Below are 17,869 nucleotides of genomic sequence, written 5' to 3' on the forward strand. Positions count from 1 at the left end.
TTAACACCAGTAGTCTCCTTATTCTTCCAGAGGGCACTGTCCTTTCTGGTGACTGTCTAGTCTGGTGACTGTCTAGTCTGGTGACTGTCCTTTCTGCTGGTGAAAAAAGGAGCTAAAAAAGGGGGTTGGTGCTTCATGACATTTGGATGATCTGAACAACTCCCCTCTCCTACACTGATCAGTTTTGGTCCTGTAAAATAGCATTTGGGGAGGATGGCGAAGGCTTCTCAGTCTATGCTTTTGTCCTTTTCACAATCTCCTCTCTGCTCAACTTGTTTAGTACAAACTCTCTCTCCACATGCCTTTATCACTGTTTTTGCAAATATCTTCTGTACAGCTTGTGCTTAATAGAACAGTCGTCTTTTATCTCTCTACTTCACTGATTCTCCATCTGTTCTCCATCCAAATCAAACCTGAAAGTTTATCCTCTGCTTTGCATAAATCTCTTCAGCACTTCTTCCAGTGCTTTTATTGCTTTCAATTTTAACTTTACAGCCCTGTGATAGACACTAGATAACTCTGCACTGTGCTGCTCTCCTTAATTATTACCTGAAAACAAATATTTCTTTGTTCAATTTTTGTCCATTTTTGAGTGTATCTATATGATTTAAACCCTTGTTTTCAAGCATATTTACATAACAGTATATTCATAAATGTGGGAGCAGTTCTGTTCTTTAAGAGTATACAATTTTAATTGATGTACAGTATTTTTCTTAAGCCTTCCTATAAAATTTTAAGTGTCCAAGATAAACTGGAATCCTTGCTCGTTACCAGACTATTTGTGCTGGCTGATGATGGCACTTTCAGGTAGAATGGCTCCTACTTAATCTTTGAATCATACAGCAGGGAAAACAATGTCACCAATATATAACAAATCCAGAAATTCATTAAGCATCACGGAACTAAGTTTTTAATTTTATATCTAGTTACTCCCTGAAAACGAACTATTTTGTCATCTGAATATTTGTTCTTGTTTAGCTCCACCAAACAGAACCAAACCAAACTTTGATAGCTGTTCAAAGAATCTCCTTTGATTTCTGATCTCCTCAACACTCAGACTGTTTTATAGAAGAGTAATGCGTGGAAAACTAAAATGGTAATATGACAGAATGACACAGAAATGTCTGGTTATAAGTTCTGGGGGATCTTTACTGCCTGGATAGTTGCTGATCTCTGCTAGTTCAGTTTTCCACCTTCCTAGAGTTCCCCTATAACATTTCCTGTGTTTCATTAGCTTCAATTTGAGCAGACCAAACTATGAGATTAGCACCCATAGAAGATAATATTTGTGAAAAAAAATTATTGTAGTTTTTTCCTTTATTTGTCCCTAAGTAGTCCTCTAAAATAGATCCTCCCATCATTCTAGTTAGTTATAATTAAGTTTTATTTTGCTTGGCCATAACATAAGCATTGTAAATACCCAAGACTTATGAGCCACAAAGATGTTATTCAAGGGTATTTGCAGGATTAGATACATCTGCTGTCTTGAAATGTGCTATGTCCTTTAGAAATCTGATCATGTCTTCCCTCACCATGCTATGTCTGTGAATCTTTGTGTTACTTATTTGATTTCAGTGAAGGAAAGCACAACTTACATAAAATTCTTAAAGCAGTAGTAATACAAATACCCATTTGAACACAATTCTAATACAAAGAAACAGGAAATCCAATTAACCCAATAACTATAAAGTAACTGATGTGTTTAATACTTAAAAAGTCATATTTATTTGTTGTTTAGGATTTTTTTTTTTTTTACAAACAGGGATGCTTTTTGAAGCTACTAAAAGATATCTTTACAAACAAGGTAGTACAAATATATTCCATGGTATTGCATGTCTGCGGTTATAGGTGATTTATAGGTCATTTAGAATGATGATTCCTTTGTTCCTGGGAGGATACTTGCATGAAGAAGATATTTAATTCAATGGAACAAAACTGCTTACTTATTTCAAGAATTGAAATAATTCCTTATGAGATTCCTGGCTGCATCACTGCAATGGTACTAATGCCAAACCTCCAAAGCCATTAAGGTCCTTCAGAGCATAGCTCTACTGTCTTGATCCAGCCTTTGTATGGGGTGAAGTATTGTAACTAGATTTTAGTATCTGTGCACTATGAATGGGCTTGTCATAGTTCCCAGGAAGAGAAAAAAGACTCCCCAGGAGTATAAACAAGACCCAAAATGCACAGTATGAAAAATAACTCCTAATAGTAGCTTAAATGTCCTTCCTTGTCTGTTTCCCTGGCTGTACAGGGTGAAGCAGGCACGACTTTCCATGGTTCCAGCAGTACAAAATGCCCTTGCACACATGGTTGCTTGCTCTACTTTATCCTTCTCTTTGCATTTCAATGAGGAAAAGTTAGGGAGCTCATTAAGTTCTTCCCTTATGCCTATTTCTATCACCTTAATCACGACAGTTTCATTCCCATGGACCTGCCTGCTTGACTCTCACCTGTATCTGTATTGTCTTTTGTCTCTCAGGGTGAGGTTCATCTAGCTACAAGCAAATGTTTGTGTTCAAACCAGTCCCCCAGCTTGTGTTTGCAGTCAGTGGAAAGGAACAGGCACTTATTTACTTTTTTAACAGGGACAATTCACCACAATCAGTTTTAGAAATCTCTGTTAGGACATGAATAATCTGCTGTAGAAGTGCTTTTCTTTAATGACTGATCATGCAGGAGCATAGATGAAATGTTCAGTGTATACACTTGCATTTAGCCAAATGAAATTTACATTCAACATCTTTAATCAACATCTTTGATCCTCAGTTAATCCTACAAGATTTTTTCTTTCTCTTCTGTGTGCATGTATAAATCTACATGCTGTGTAAGACAGTGACAGGAGACAGTGATGCAGCCTTTTTAGTATTTGAACATTTTCAGATAAAAATTAGGCATTTCTGAAAATATTGCAGGTTTCCATGGGATCCAGCTGGAACAGAAAAGAGGCTGAGACTTTCTTTCTTTTTCTTTCTTTTTTTTTCCTATCCTGGTTTTCCTTAATGAATATAAAAGCTCTTTAGTTGTATTTTGTTCAGGTTTTATGTTAAACTGTACCACCTGCACCAGCTAGATTTGTTGTTACTGTTCCTCCAAGAACATCCTGACCTCAAAGTAGACAATGGTCTCTTGGCTCCAGCCATTAATAACAGCAGCTGTGGTGAACTTCACTGTAGGTCCAGTCCTGCCAAAGGAATAGTGAGGGTCCAGCCAACCCCAGGATGCAACTATAGTGTAACCATGCCACAGATTTTGCAGTTGCAATACACAGAAAGTGGTGAAGACAGCTTTCTAGTCTCTCAGTGTCTGAGAGCACAGAATGTCTCTGTATTGTAGGAGAAAAGAAGGTCATTGGGGTTCTTTGTTCAGAAATTATGTCACTCTGCTTGGTGGTCGCATTGGGATGCTTTTTTTGTAGGAGTGACCTCCACAGACTTCTGAACTGTCAGTTCCATCCCTTATGATTATCTCTTGTGTGGCTTTGAATATTAATGGCACAAAGCCGTCCTTGTCTGCAGTGAGCACAATCCAAGAAGAGCCTACAAAAATTAAGTAAGAAAAAGAAAATGAGTGCACTGCTGTGGTTACGTAAATGTAGAAGCACGTTTCTAAAAGTCAGTGAGCACGCAGGCAGAGCAGGGTTTCTTTTTGTGCACTAAAGCCTTATTACACTAATGACATTAAGGTCTGACAATCCATGCTCAACACACCTTTGTGCAGATGCAGTGAGGAGCTAAATGAAAGGTCTTGCAAGGTTTGAGGCATTTTGTCCCTTATTTATATTAAGTTCAAACACAAGGTGCATCTTTGCTAGTTCTAATGAACTAAAAGTGTCTTCATCTTCTGAAAACCCAGCCAGCCTTTCAGCTGACTTTTGTTCTAATGACATCAACTTCTGCTTAGCCTTTCACTCATCTGCTCTACTCAAATAATGAAGAGGTTATAAAAACTGGAAAAGTTGCCAGCAAAAATGATTGGCTGTACTTGCTCTAGAAAGGAGTAGGGGTCTCCATCTCATTACCATCAAGCCAAGATTGTTCCACGTATTTTCAGATTCATATAGCAAATAGAATAAAGTTACACCTTGAAGATGATTTACAAAAGCTGCTACAGTAAAATGTCTTGTCTTTTAATTATTTATAGAATCTTCTCCTAAAGAGAATGAACAAAATATGGATGACATTTTTAATCCTTTTTTTCAGAAAAAAAAAGGGATGAGATTTAAAAACCAAAATACTTCAAAACATTTTAGGTTCTCTATCTGTATTGCATAGAAGAAAATAGACTTCCACCCACTTTTTTTTTTTTTTTTTTACTTTTCTTAGCAAATTGGCTTAAAAATGAAGCTGTATTTATTTTCTTTAGTGATTCATCTGGCTTTCTTTCTTGCTGGATATTGCAGTTCTCATAGAAAAAAGTGAATTCTCTATTTTTTTCCAGTTTGACACTGTATGGAAAAAAAAAATCTGTGGCAACTTAAAACCATTGGGGGAGCCTTTATATGACACAATTTCCTTAGAGCGTGTGATTCTGTCATTATTGAGCAGGGGCATTAGCTGGGATATGAGGGAAAGAAGACCCTGTTAGGTTCTGTGATGGGATTTTAGATTTTGGGATATAAAACTGTTTTTGAAATGGTATATGAAAAAAGGAACTGTAGAAAGTCCAAATGAACCATCCTTATTTTTGTCAGTCATAACAAAGCATGCTCCTGGAGAAGGTAAATCTCCCCTTCTTTAACCACTAACAAAGCACTTTTTCAGGCTGGTTGTATGTTGTCATGTCACCTGTTACATCATAAGAAGATTGTCTTTCCAAACCATGGATCTTTAATCTTCTGCTCTTAATACTTTCTTTCTAAATCTGAACAGACTTCAGATTCTGTGAGCAGTGGCCCTGAAAGTGGAATTTCTATGATCCAAATGGATATTCCATTGTTGATCAAATTGATGAAGCATACTTTTGTGTCAGACTCTTGAAATTATTTTCATCCATTGAAATGCTGGAAATTCTCAGTGCCATTGATAACACTTGCTTGGAGGCATATCCCATGGAATAACCATAGTGTGTAGAGTGTAGTACTCTTTTACTGTGAACAATTATTATGATGATATGCCAAAAAGAGAGACTCCTGTGTGCTGCTACCAGGAGCACTACACAACAGACTCTATTTAGCATAGGTAATGGTATTACAGTCCTGGGCTTAAAGGGCAAACAATGAGGCCGAGCTCATTGCTCTTTTAACTCTGATGATCTTAACAGCATTGCTGTGGACATGAATTTGACTTACAGTTGTGAAGCTTTTCCCTCCAATCTATTACTGCTTAAGTGTTTACTCATTGTAATAAATGCCAGGCTGTCATTATAATACAAGCATGCTCTTCATTACATACCCTTTAATTATGTAGTATTAAAGGATGGGAGTGATATTTTTAAACTTCACATTTAATATTTATGTCGTGTGTCAAAAGAAACTTTTAGGAATATAAGCAAGTACCATCTAGAGTTGAATAAAGAGCTACACAACTGCTTCTGCTCCAAACCTTATAATTTTGCAGGATTTTGGTGAGTTTTAGAAAGATTGTTTCAGTTTTTGTTTTTGCTGAAAGCGTACGGACTCAATATCAGAAAATCCAAGCAGAAAGAGGGACATATTAGGATGATTCTGAGACATTATCTTTTTGATATCTCTGAAGTCTAATACATAAATTTGAGGAAAGGTGTTCTGCTAATTAAATATTCAACTGCTCTGTAGAGCTGAAAATTGGTTTTCTCAGTTCCCTTGTTTATTATGGGCACTCCTTTCCAAAATCAAGAGCTGGAAATGCAGGCCAAAAATGGGCTCCTCCTTGCCCTGCAGCTCTGCATCATGTTGCTGCAGAAGCCTGCTGGGAAATAGCTCAGGTGTCCACAGCAGGTAGAGTTTTTTCATATGTGTGCTTCCATTACACTGCACAGTCAAGGAAGATTCCTGACAAAAATATGAAACATGCATGTCCTTGTCTTCTGGAACAACCTCAGAAAGAGGATCATGGTAGTCTGTGATGAGAAAAGCTATCAGAAGCATTATAGTGAAATGGTTAAGAAATGGCAGTTTGTGTGTTGCTCCTAGGTGTCACACAGGAACAGACAGGGACAAAGCACTTCAGAGGCCAGTCTGGGTCCAGGGTTCCCCTTTTACACCTGTCCTTATGAGTTAATCAGTGGTGGGTGGTAAAAATGGGAGATTGGCAAATAGGCAAATAGGAACACTGAGCTTCATTTTTTATCTTACATTAAAATAATCCCAAATGCTACTTTATATATATATATGTATGTATGTATATAATATTCTGAGAGTGAATTTTTGAATTTTTCTCCAACCTATTCTCTGTTGTCAGGGCTGAGACATGCTAGTAAGGATGGATGAAGCAAAATGCCAAAAGGTTTCAGGAAAGCAATTCTACTATTCTCCTTCCAGGTAACACAGTGTACTGATTATTTTCTCAGCCTTCCTTTGCAGAGGCACCTAACATATTACTCTGCTAATAGGTAGTTTTGCAGTTACTTAGCATTTAAATTATTTCAAGAGTCTCTGCTGTATTTCAGACAAGGGAAAACACACACTTGCCAAAAGAAGTTAGTTAGCTCAGTTTACTAAAGTCTGGGGTAATTATTCTGTCACAAATGCTTCTTTTATATGCTAAAAATCTCAGGTGAAACCAGATAGCAGAAATAAAAAGAACGTACCGTGTTTCATTTCAATAACAGGCAGATCAAACAGCTGCTGGACTAAACTCAAATGGATCTTGCCGTCACAGAGGAGAACGTCTTTTGTTTCTTCAGTAACTGATCCATTTGAAAAGCTTTTCTTCATATCCATGTATATAAAAGAAAAGATCTAGTTAATGGCTTAGACATTGAGCCCGAGTACTCATAACCATTCTTCTGCTCTTACTCCTTTCAGCTCTTTAGTCATTTTGCCTTTTCTTTGTCTGTCTTTCCGACAGTTTATAGATGACATCATCATGCAGGACCATTCTAAGCACAATCTCATAGCCCCATGTGAGGAGGATAAAAATGCCTCTTTGGCTTTTGCTTTGTGAGCTCCTGCAGCTCAAAGCTGCCTCAGCCCTGTACATGTATTGTCCTGGGCTGGGCATCTGTGTGTCTGTGGGGCCTTCCTGCCTGAAGCCAGTTCAGTGGAAGGGAATGTATCATACCTGGAATAATGTTGTTCCAGATGCTGCCAGAGTAAATGAGCACTCTGCTCAGTTTCAGCTGTATGTGTGGGTGGGTTTGAGAGCCATTGGGCAGCTATTCCACCCTGGCAAAATAACCTCAGGGTTATTTTGGCACAGGGAGTATTGCAGAGAGACTGAACCTAGCAACAGTTTCTGAAAAGCTGTCACATCAAGGTAGCTTGGGAATCCTGTGACTGGCATTGAGAGAGAGGGAATGTATGGATTTACAGCCTCGGAATTTGCTCTGATATTCACTGAAAGAACACACTTGAATATAAAGGTGGCTTGTTTGTGCTTCATGAAATTTAGGTGGCCCTAAGAATCAACATCTTTGTGTTTCATCTTTCTAGTTACTACAAGGTGCAAGGACAAAAAAATTGTAGAGCTGCTATGGTCATGGAGTGGATATATATTTGAACTTACATTTCCCTATCAGCTATAATTTAAAAGTCCTTTTAACACTGAAAATTTTCCAATGACTAAATGTTATTATGAAATAGATGTGGATGGGACATTTTCTTCTAACTAATATTGCTAAATAATATTTCTAGACTTTGTCCTCTGAATTTCATTTTATTCTTTCCATGCTTTCTCCCTGTGTAGTTCCATGTGTTATGTTTTGCTTGTTTCTTTTTCTTTGGCATCTTTATGTTTGCAATACCCCCAGATTTTACATATTTGTTATGAATGGACAGTCTATTTACCCAATTTCATAGACCCCTCTGTTTCATACATTCAAAAGGGATCCAAGGTAATATTTCAGAATGGATTGAGAGGATCTCATCTATCCTAACTCCTGTTCTAGTCCTACTCTGTCTGTGTCTACTTCACACCCTTGAATTTTTCTTGCTAATGTAAAACTTACGGTTGAATGAATTCACAACTGCATCTTCAATTTGTAATCTAACCTCTGACTAAATAAATGTCTCTTGTAATGCTTGTCTTCATTTCTAATTGTGCTGTCTTTTCACAGTTGCTCTCTGTGAATGTGTGGTTTTTTGCTGTGTAACAACCTTTCTAAATCAATCTCTTTCACTTTTCTGTACACAGTGTCTGTGCTGTCATGCAACTGCATTGAATTCTGTAAATCAGAATGTCTGCTGACTGTTGCAAATGTCCTTTCTCTCACTCTGCTATTATTTGCTCATGCAGATAGTCTATGGCTGATTTTTTTTAATGTATCTTTTTTTTATTTATTGTGAGTGATTTTATTCATAAAAACCATAAAAAATATCTTTCCATTAAATATGTGAACTTTCCAACTTTCAAATGTCTTCTCATCTTTTTTCCACATTCAGAATAACCAGAAATTTGTTGGTGCATAATTAATAAAGGGTATACCTAAGGAATACATCAAAGAAGTATCATTGTCTTAGTCATAAACCTATAGCAGCTTTTTGTTACAGCTGCAACTATATAAGAAAAGTTCTTTGTAATTTTTAAGTATTTCCAAGTTATGTAGTACTTGGAAATTTACCAAAAACTTGGTATTTCCAAATTATGTAGTACTGTATTCTATTGAACCTAAACACACCTGAAACTCAATGGGCTGAATGTTCAGCAGTGAGTTTGTGCTTTTATAGGCATTGCAAAGGTGCTCTTTGCCTGTGCAGGTATTTGTGCAAAGCTTTGTCATTGCTGCAGTTTATGGACTAGCACATCTAACAACTATTTCATTTTCCTGAGTTCAGGTTGGAATAACAGAGTTTATTCAAACTGGAACTTCAGTTCATGAATTATAGAAAAAAATGGACTGTACATGAGACAAGCTCATTGACTTGACCCAAGGGTTCCATTTTTCACATAGATGTGCTTCAATTTAAGAATTATCAGAAAATAATCTAGCTCTGTCTGTCTTGACTTGAAATCAGTTGAATGGAAATGTATACTCAAGATGATTTTGTTCTAGTTTGTTTCCTATATAGCATTGCACATTATTATTGGAACAGCCATTGGAAGTGGAGGACATTTTTGTATACACAAAACTGCACAACACCTATTTTTTATCCGAAACAGTTTTTCAAGGACAGACCTGAAAGATCAAGTCTCAGTTGTTTGTCTTTCATCACTTGTCAGTGTTCATATGAGCTATTTTCTCTGTTACATGCTTCTGTTTGTAATGATAAACATAATCATCTTATGCATTTATTTTTGACTTTTTACAAATTCTGTCAGGTCAAGAATCTTTCTCTGTTATAATCTTCTAATTATTTAGCCTTTTTGCTTAATGCTTAGTTTAAGTGGTGATAACGTGCCTTCTCTTGGAGGAATGTGTTCACAGATGTCATATCACAGATTAACTGATTTAAACCTGTACCTTCTTGTGAGGCAGGTAACTCTTAGTATCCCCTTTTTATAGATGATCATACCATTACACAGGGAGCTTAAGAGATTTAGTCAAGGTCATGGAAGTAATTTGTGACAGAGTTAGAGGTACAACTAAAAGCTTGCCTTGGTGCCATAACCCAAAGACAATTTTCTAGCCAAATCTAGATTTAGTCCACCTCTTCCCAAAATCCATGTCTGTTTTTGCTACCTTGTTATTTATCTCAATAGTAATCAGAGGATTTGAAATTCCCAGATTAAAATCCCTTGTGTTAGTTGATTTATCCTAGAACAAAGTTTATTGGTAGACAAAGAACATGTTAATAACAGAAGAAACAAATATATTTCCACATACATTAGTTGTATATTTTCAGATTAAGTTTCTTTAGCCAACTTCCTGTAGTATGTCAAGTGCAACTCTTCTTCAACAAAAACCCAGCAAAAAGAAATGATCAATAATTGTTTTCCCTCACCCATGTCAGCCTGCCCAGATCAGATTTTACATCCTATTAAGGGTGTTCTGGGCAGCAGCCAGCCAGTCACAGCAGTGCCAAGCTGTTTTTCAAAACTCATTTCAGATTGCAGATATGTAGGAGAAAAGCATCATTTACTAAGGCAAAAGGATTCCTGGATGAGATGTTATATACCTCACGTATTTGCAGTTTTCATACTGCACAATAAGTGAACATGCCTTCTCTCCCTTTTTTGAACCCCACTGAGCAGTCAGCTGGAGCTGATTCTGCCTCTTGACCTTTTCTTCATTTTTCTTGTATTTCCTAATGTACTGCCTACACTCTCCTGCATGCTGAGATCATCTTAACGAACTTAAATTTAACAACTGATGAACCAGTGAGGTAAATGAGAATATGCTACCACTCAGAATTGTTTTTATTGATGCTGGGTTAGCGATCAGTTGAAGTCTCAGTGTGTTCTTCTTGCCCATGGATGTCTAGGAATGTAAAATGTTTTTCAGATGAGACCTGCCAGCTGTGTGCCCAGTGCTCATCACCTGCTGAAGGATATGCCTCACTGATGTGCCCACACACTGCCTTTGTTCTTTTCGTAACAGTACTGTATTTTAAATTCACAGTCATCTTGTAGTCAAATAACATGTACAGAAGCAGAAATTTCATCTCTTAATCCTGGAATATATTACTATGCACTTTATATTAGTTCATTTCATTAATTTCAATCCTTTTTTAAAATTTATTCTAGATGTTAAATAATAGTCATCCATTTACAAGTGTGAAATCCTGATCCTTTACTGAGAATATTACTGACTTTATGTCATATGCAGATTTTATAAGCATAACTCAGCAAATCATTAATGAAACTTTTAGATGACACTGAAAATCCATCATGAGAAAATCCACCAGTAATTTTTTCCATTTTCTTCTATACTGGTATAACTATTACTATCTCCATTGCAGCTAATTCCTTAACCATCTTATTTTTCTTCTATTAATCCCTACTCTCTGCTGTTGAACAAATAATTTCCCCTGTGGCATATTTCAAGTACTGTACTGAATTACAGGTATTTTAAATATTCTTCATCTCCTTTGTGTTAATAATCTGTTGTTTTATAAGGGAAAGGTATCAGGTTAGCACATGCATTGTACAGTGATTAGTGCTGTAGTTGTCTAGCATTCTGTTTTCCTTCTTTTACACCCTTGATTTCAACTGTGTTGTGCTCCACTGGTGATTTCAGGTTTGATACCTTAGTACCCATTAGTCAGGTTGCTTTTACCTTTTCCCCCATATTCATTGTGCAGGGTGAGTAAAAGCTAGTAGATTAGCTAGATGTGGGAGTTCTGTCCCAGAACACAATGGAAAGACACTTAAACAGCTAAGGAAGAGAGCATTGAAGAGGAAGGAGAATTATGATTTACATTCTCACAGTGCCTCGTGCAGCATTGCCACAGGTGGTGTTCATAAGGTTTGACAGCTTGCACTGCTCCCCTTCCCTGTCATTATTTCTACTGTTGCTGTGATTCCTGCCTGCTTTTTGGTAGATTCTGTTTTTTATTGTGGTGGAGATATTGATATCTTTCCTTTCCTTACCCTTATGTGGGACATTCCAATTGCAACCTTAATTAACCTGGCAGAGAAGCATAAGCCTGTAAAATGTTTATGCTGGAAGAGACCTGAGGTGCTCAGAGGTGCTTAAATCCCAGTGCAGTTTGAATTTATAGGGCACATCAGCATTCCTGGTGACACAATGCTGGGATTTCTCTCCTCTTGGCTCTCTGCAGCTACTGTTTCAGGTGTATTGTCATCTAAGATACACCTTTTGTGCTTCCATGATATTTATGTGTGATCTCTACTTTCTTTGTGCAGTATGATAACTTGGCTCTATTTTTGACATTGTGTGTTCCTTTCCTTTTGCACCTGTGCATCCAACAAACAAATCATCTGCTTTAACAAAAGGAATTGTGTCTCCTCTACACACCCTGCTTGTCTGCTATTGATCAGTTTCAGAACGCTGTTGACAGAATTTGTTAATAACAAATTCCCCAACCTTTGCTCAAAATGTTATCCATGCATTAATCACACAAATTCCTCAACCTTTGCTCAAAATGTTATCCATGCATTAATCACACTTTCTCTTGAATACTGCAGGTCTTTCTTTTACAGTCATCCTAAATCTCTTGTTTCTAAATTTCAGGATAGCTGACTAGTTTCTTACTCCAGGGAGCAGTCATATCAGCTTCCTCTTCCATCATTTTCATGACTTACTTTCTATTGCTCAACCCAAGTCAAAATTGCCCTTTGGATTTCAGAAGGGTTCATGGTCTTATTACAGCTCATCATTTCAGCCTGGTCTTTGCTCATTTTTTTTGTGCCCCCCTTATATTCCCCTTCTTTACATCATGTATTTCTATCAGAGCTTTACTGCCATATGTTTGGATCCTTTCTGTTCATCTCCCAGATATGCGTAAAAAAATTATAACACCCACGTTTATTTTGTAGCTGACCTTTGTAGCTGGCAATAAAGCTTCCCATAGCAAATTGTATGAAGATACTATAAAAGTACAGATTGACTTATGTACAATTACTGGTCTGTGCTAAGAAAAGAAAGTAATTGTGACTAATTGCTGAAAAGATATTATTTCCTATTTAATTATGCAATATATGCTATCAGTGATATAAACTTTTGACATCATACTGCTTGTGAACAAAATGTAGGAGTTTAAAGATGTTCTTCAGATTAAGATGAATGTTATTCCTCCTGGAGAGGTTTGCCTAAATGCCTTTAATTTGAGATCCAGATTGGCTTTATTTCCACTGTAATTAGCTTCTGAATGAGACTAGTTTAAATATTCTGCAGCTGTTTCTTTTCTGGGGGAAAGGGATCGTATAAGTATCTTTTTGCAAAGCGAAACAGAAAAAAATCTGTGACAGATCCTCTTTTCTTTTTTTTTCTTTTTAAATAATGTCTTCTTATTGCATTTGTCTGTCTGCCCTCCCACATTCCCCTGAATCACAAACCTGCCTGTGATGAAAGAGCAATAATATTTGCTTTCCAGGGTTGAATGATCAAGTTACCTCTGGTGGCTGAATGCTATTACAAAAGTGATAGTGCAGTGACATTTCCAAAGTGTGAATGATCATGGTTTTCTTCTATGGCTATGGGCTACAAAAAATACAGATTCTGGTAGCACTGCATAGATGCGACTTCAGAGGAGTTACAGGCAGACTTGCACTAACAGTATAAACAAAGGTTATGAAAGACTGTTAAATGAGCAAACATTATGAATTATTAAGTAATAAATGTTTCTGTTTTTTTAGTTTCCTAAGCAGAACAGGAAGTACACATAAATATGTCAATAACAATTCTGCACAAGTGTTCATAATTGCTCATTAATTATTGCTACATTTTTAACCATTATGTTTTAAACTTTCATTTTATTTTCTAAATGTATAAATATGGTTATGCAGTTCTGATAATTATATTCTTTAGTGCAATAGACTTCTCAATCAAGACTGAGCCTCTGCTGTGCTGGGGATTATAGAGACACTTAAGACATGCACTTGGCACAAAGAGCTGGAAGATAATGGGCATATTATTGACTGGACTGCAGTGTTCCTAAAGCTTAGAAAGTTTTCCACTGGCTGATACTTATATCATAAGGCAATAAAGTTATTTCCTGACTTTCTGCTCTGTGAACACAGAGTCTGGCTGGAGCTCACAGCCCAGCTGGTCTCTGAGCTCACAGTGTACTAAACAACTCCTGAAGGAGGAACAAGGTTCAGATGTCTGAATAGAAACTAATCAAAACAACTATTTCTCTGAAAATTATTAGCTGCCTATGAAGCAAATATTTCCCTGTCTGTCTGTAGACCTTTCTGCCAAGTCTACTTTTCATTATTTTTTGGCATCATGCTGTGATCCTGTTAGATTTCAGAAGACGGGCTGAACTATACAAGGCATTAGTGGAGACTTCGCCAGGAAAGCTGTGTGTGGGAAGGCATTAGTGGCACTTTTTTGAGTCATTGTAATGTGGTGCTAGCAGTGCTTGCTGCTGGCTTAATGTGAAACTAACCTATTCAGATAAATAAGTATTCCTTTCTAAACATAGTTTTTCTAGCAGTATTTTAGAAGCACTTAAATTTTTTGTTGTTCTTTCCAAAGAAAAATAGCAGGTTAACTAATTCTTACTTCTAGTGCAAGCACGTGCACAGCAACTTCAGATCTTAGATTAATGTTATGTGTCACAAATAAAACTTCTCTTGGGAAAGGTTAATCCAATTGACTCCTAGAAACAGGGCTGCTTGCTAAATAAATAAGTTGATTTATGTTAAGAAATCAAAATTAATTTGAACATACTGGAGAACAGAAGGGCTTGCTTCTTGGCCAATAAAATCCTGAATTATTTAAAATAGACATGCTACTTTTCCACCAGAATTTGTATAATGTGTTCAAGTTAAATTATTGACTAATTCAGATCGAAAGCTTTGCTTTTATCCAGAAAACCCAACACACCCGAATCTGTTTAAATGCCAAGTAAACACTTGCTAGAAAGTAATGACCATGATTGAATTGAGTCACCATTCCCTTAATGGCTTTTTAAGGAGGGGTACTTAGATGTCTACATAGATCCTTTAAAGTTAAAGGAAGTAAAATTTGCTTCAGCATCATCACAATGCAGTGTATTATGTTGACATAATGCTGCTTATGTTGCAGTAGATAAGAATGCATTTATAATTGGCATTTACATCCTGAAAGTGATACCAGTTTTATCACTACTATCAACATGTTCAAAAATCTGATCAGTATAATGTTAGTATTCCTGTGAATACTATTAAAAATAGTAGATAGAAATAATTACCCAACCTACATTCCTTAGTTGAAATTCTTATTGAAGCCAGGAGGAAATTTGCCAAAACAAGGGTAATAGGAGCATGGTGGTTTGAAATTCTTTTATTTATCTGATGAAATCATAATTACATATTGATGGATTAGAAGGTTTTTGTTTGTTTGAGGGTAGTTTTTTTTTAATATTTTAAGTGGTTATGTGCTTTACAAATTGAGTACATCTTATTTTGCAAAGAATAGTGTTGAGAAATCAAAGCAGAAATAAGCCAAATTCATGTCATATCCATTTAAATTTTCCATAAATTGAGATTCAATACTTTGTTTCAGTCTTCCTGTGAATCTGCCTATCTTCAGACTTTGTATTTGAGCTCAGGTTTAAATTTATTAGATTTCTGGTGAGCTACTGTAGCCCCCCATTCATCAGCTTATCTCTGCACTAAACTAAAATATAAGCCTTTTGTAGATTAACAAGTCTGGCTCTGTTCTCTCTGACAGATGCACACAAAATCAGCCACTGTCCAAGACAATTGTGCATGATCAAAGAATAAACAGACAAATCTCCCATGTTAAGTATCCTGTAAACTATACACATCATCCTGAGTTGTCATTCCAATGACAAATTATAATTCCATTTTAAATTAAGCTTGACTCCAAACCAAGGTTACATTTCTTATGGGTTGATAAGAATAAACTGCATCCACTTGATTTAAAGCTAAATAAATGCAAGATTGTTTAAAAGTTTGGTTACCTATCACAGTATTTGTAAGCTGACAAAAAGTTACCTGGTAGGTGACATGCACGACAGGCGGTTCCTGGGAACACGGGTAGGCTAAAGAAATCCTCCTGCCATTCCTAGCCAAGTCTGTTATTTCAGAAAGGCTCAGCTGTAACTCATTGAAACTGCCACAAAGTCTCTCTAAATTTCTAGATATGTGACTCATTCCCCTTTCACTTGGCAAATTGTTGTTTTTAGGAGAATTCGATGCTTCTTGGATCACATTGAACTGCACTTTAGGGGATGTTGGTCTGCTGGAAATCCTGCTGGGTGATCCAAAACCACGAAGAGACACTGAGCGATTCATAGGTTCAGCATCCAATGTTTCCAAGGCCACCGAGGAGTCACCTGGGAGCCTTTTTTCATCCAGGTCACTCACACTTGATGAAGAGCTCTGCTCATAACTAGGGCTCTTTACTTCTTCAATGAGTCTTCTCCTGCCACTTGGAGACTGAATAACTGTGCTTCTTGGTATTAACAACTCCCTGCTTTGAGGTTGGTCTTCTGTGGCAAGGTTCTCAAAGAATTTTCTTCTCCCAGGTATATTAACAGAGGATTCAAAGTTATAAAACATATTCTGCTTAGTCTCAGGCAATGCTGAAGAATTTTCTTCCAGCATCAATTCTTTGACCATAAGACGCATTACATACCTGTCTGAACTTGAAGATGGAATGAGATTAGAATCAGGGAACCTCTGCTTGCCAATCAGAATCAATAAGAGTTTATCTGTTAAAAAGCATAAGCCCTTTGGTCTTTCATTTTTTTCCAGCTGGATTTGTTGAATGTGAGGCATGGAGGAAGAGGTTACTGAATATACCAGAACAATATTAGAAGTATTAGAGGCTACTGCCACAATCTGAGCTCTAAGATCAAAAGCCATTATATCAGGAACCAAAATACCTGGGATGGTGACTTTTCTGGTGGTTGTTACCTTCCTCTCAAAAGTCACCAAGATCAAGTGAGAAGAATCTTGACCATTTGTTGCTGCAGAGTCTTTGCGTTTCAGAGTAATGAGAGGACTGGGATCAGACCGACGGTGGTTTGCAAGGATATGGGTCAAATCCACAGGACCTGATGAAGAAGAGGCAACTGAATCAACACCTGATCTATCTGAATCTATGGACTTTCTTCGTGTGTCCATGGAGTATTCCTCGTCACCAAGCACCAAAGCAGACTGTGAGGTTAAAGAACCAGCTTCTGTACCAGAGGGCACATCAAATGCAATGCCTGCATTGATACCACAGATGTTATCTAAAGGAAGCTCAGTAGCTACAGCAATTTGGAAATCCAGAGTGGCTTCTATAGCGCAGATATAACCTCCCACATCAAAAACTGGGCAAAAGGAGCAGATATTTAGAGTTTTCTGAGCATTATCCCATATGTAGGAGTGCAGGGTACTGCCTATAGCAACTACTAAACGATTACCATCCTTAGTCCAGCAAGCACAGTGGATGAGTCCGCTGCTTTTGATCTCTGCCTTAACCCGCGTATTGTCAGTACGAACGGCGTGCAGGACTGAAGCATCTCTTTTTGTAAGCACAGCCAGGACCTCCTTCTTAGGATGCCAGACACAGCCCTGAGAAAGCAGTGGAAATGGCTCACCAACCTCACAAGTCTGAGAAATCAAGGGCTTTTTCTTCTCTGCACTGCTGTAGACCAGCTGCCAAATGCTTACGTGCTTTTTGTGCTGAACGGCGAGCAGAGCTGGGATGTCTGTAGAGCAATATGGGCCCCAGTAAAGCCCATGCACATGTTCAAATTGACCAAGAATGTTTGAGTCTCCAAACTTCAGCTCTCCATTTTGATAGTATAAAGTAGTCAGTATCACTTGCTTCCCATCTGTCCAGGCAATTCCATGCACAGGGTGGATAGCTTGATATAAAGCATTGAGGCCGGTTCTCAGCAGCTTTGCCTTTCCCAAATCCATCTTTTAGGCTTTCTTTCTAATGAGGATAGTTCCAAAATAGAGAATCCATGGAATTCACTTGCAGATCACCATGAGAAAGTTTTTTTCTCATGCCTCCTTCCCTTCCTTTCCGGCATCAAGCTGCTAATTTTCTGCTAATAATCCAAGAGTCTATATTGTGAACTCCTTCTCAGGAGGCCTGCAGCTGCTCTTCTAAGTATAAATCCATGTCAAAGCTGCTTTGGCTATGTCTTTTCCTGGGAGGAGTTATCATCTTCATGTGATTGCTAACAAGGTTTAACCAATTACTGTGCGTTTTCGTA

At 37.3% G+C, this 17,869-nt stretch overlaps 1 protein-coding gene across 1 annotated transcript; it reads right to left on the bottom strand.

The window, feature by feature from the left end:
* Positions 1-1,854: 1,854 nt before the first annotated feature.
* Positions 1,855-17,567, bottom strand: LOC129118849 (WD repeat and coiled-coil-containing protein). Its single transcript, XM_054630436.2, has 3 exons — positions 15,648-17,567; positions 6,730-6,850; positions 1,855-3,539 (listed from the first exon to the last, which is right to left on the bottom strand). The coding sequence occupies exons 1-3, from the start codon at positions 17,565-17,567 to the stop codon at positions 3,373-3,375; spliced, it is 2,208 nt and encodes a 735-aa protein (XP_054486411.2). The 3' UTR covers positions 1,855-3,372.
* Between the last annotated feature and the right edge of the window lie 302 nt (positions 17,568-17,869).

This window comes from Agelaius phoeniceus, chromosome 3 (genome assembly GCF_051311805.1).
Source record: "Agelaius phoeniceus isolate bAgePho1 chromosome 3, bAgePho1.hap1, whole genome shotgun sequence".
In the NCBI taxonomy this organism is placed as follows: domain Eukaryota; kingdom Metazoa; phylum Chordata; class Aves; order Passeriformes; family Icteridae; genus Agelaius; species Agelaius phoeniceus.

What these genes read in the sequence shown, in the direction of transcription:
- LOC129118849 (XM_054630436.2), bottom strand. Translation starts at nt 17,567, where the DNA reads ATGGATTTGGGAAAGGCAAAGCTGCTGAGAACCGGCCTCAATGCTTTA. An exon ending in TCGTGCATGTCACCTACCAG is followed by an intron (nt 6,851 to 15,647) that starts GTAACTTTTTGT and finishes ATGGATATGAAG; the next exon opens with AAAAGCTTTTCAAATGGATC. An exon ending in TGTTATTGAAATGAAACACG is followed by an intron (nt 3,540 to 6,729) that starts GTACGTTCTTTT and finishes TAATTTTTGTAG; the next exon opens with GCTCTTCTTGGATTGTGCTC.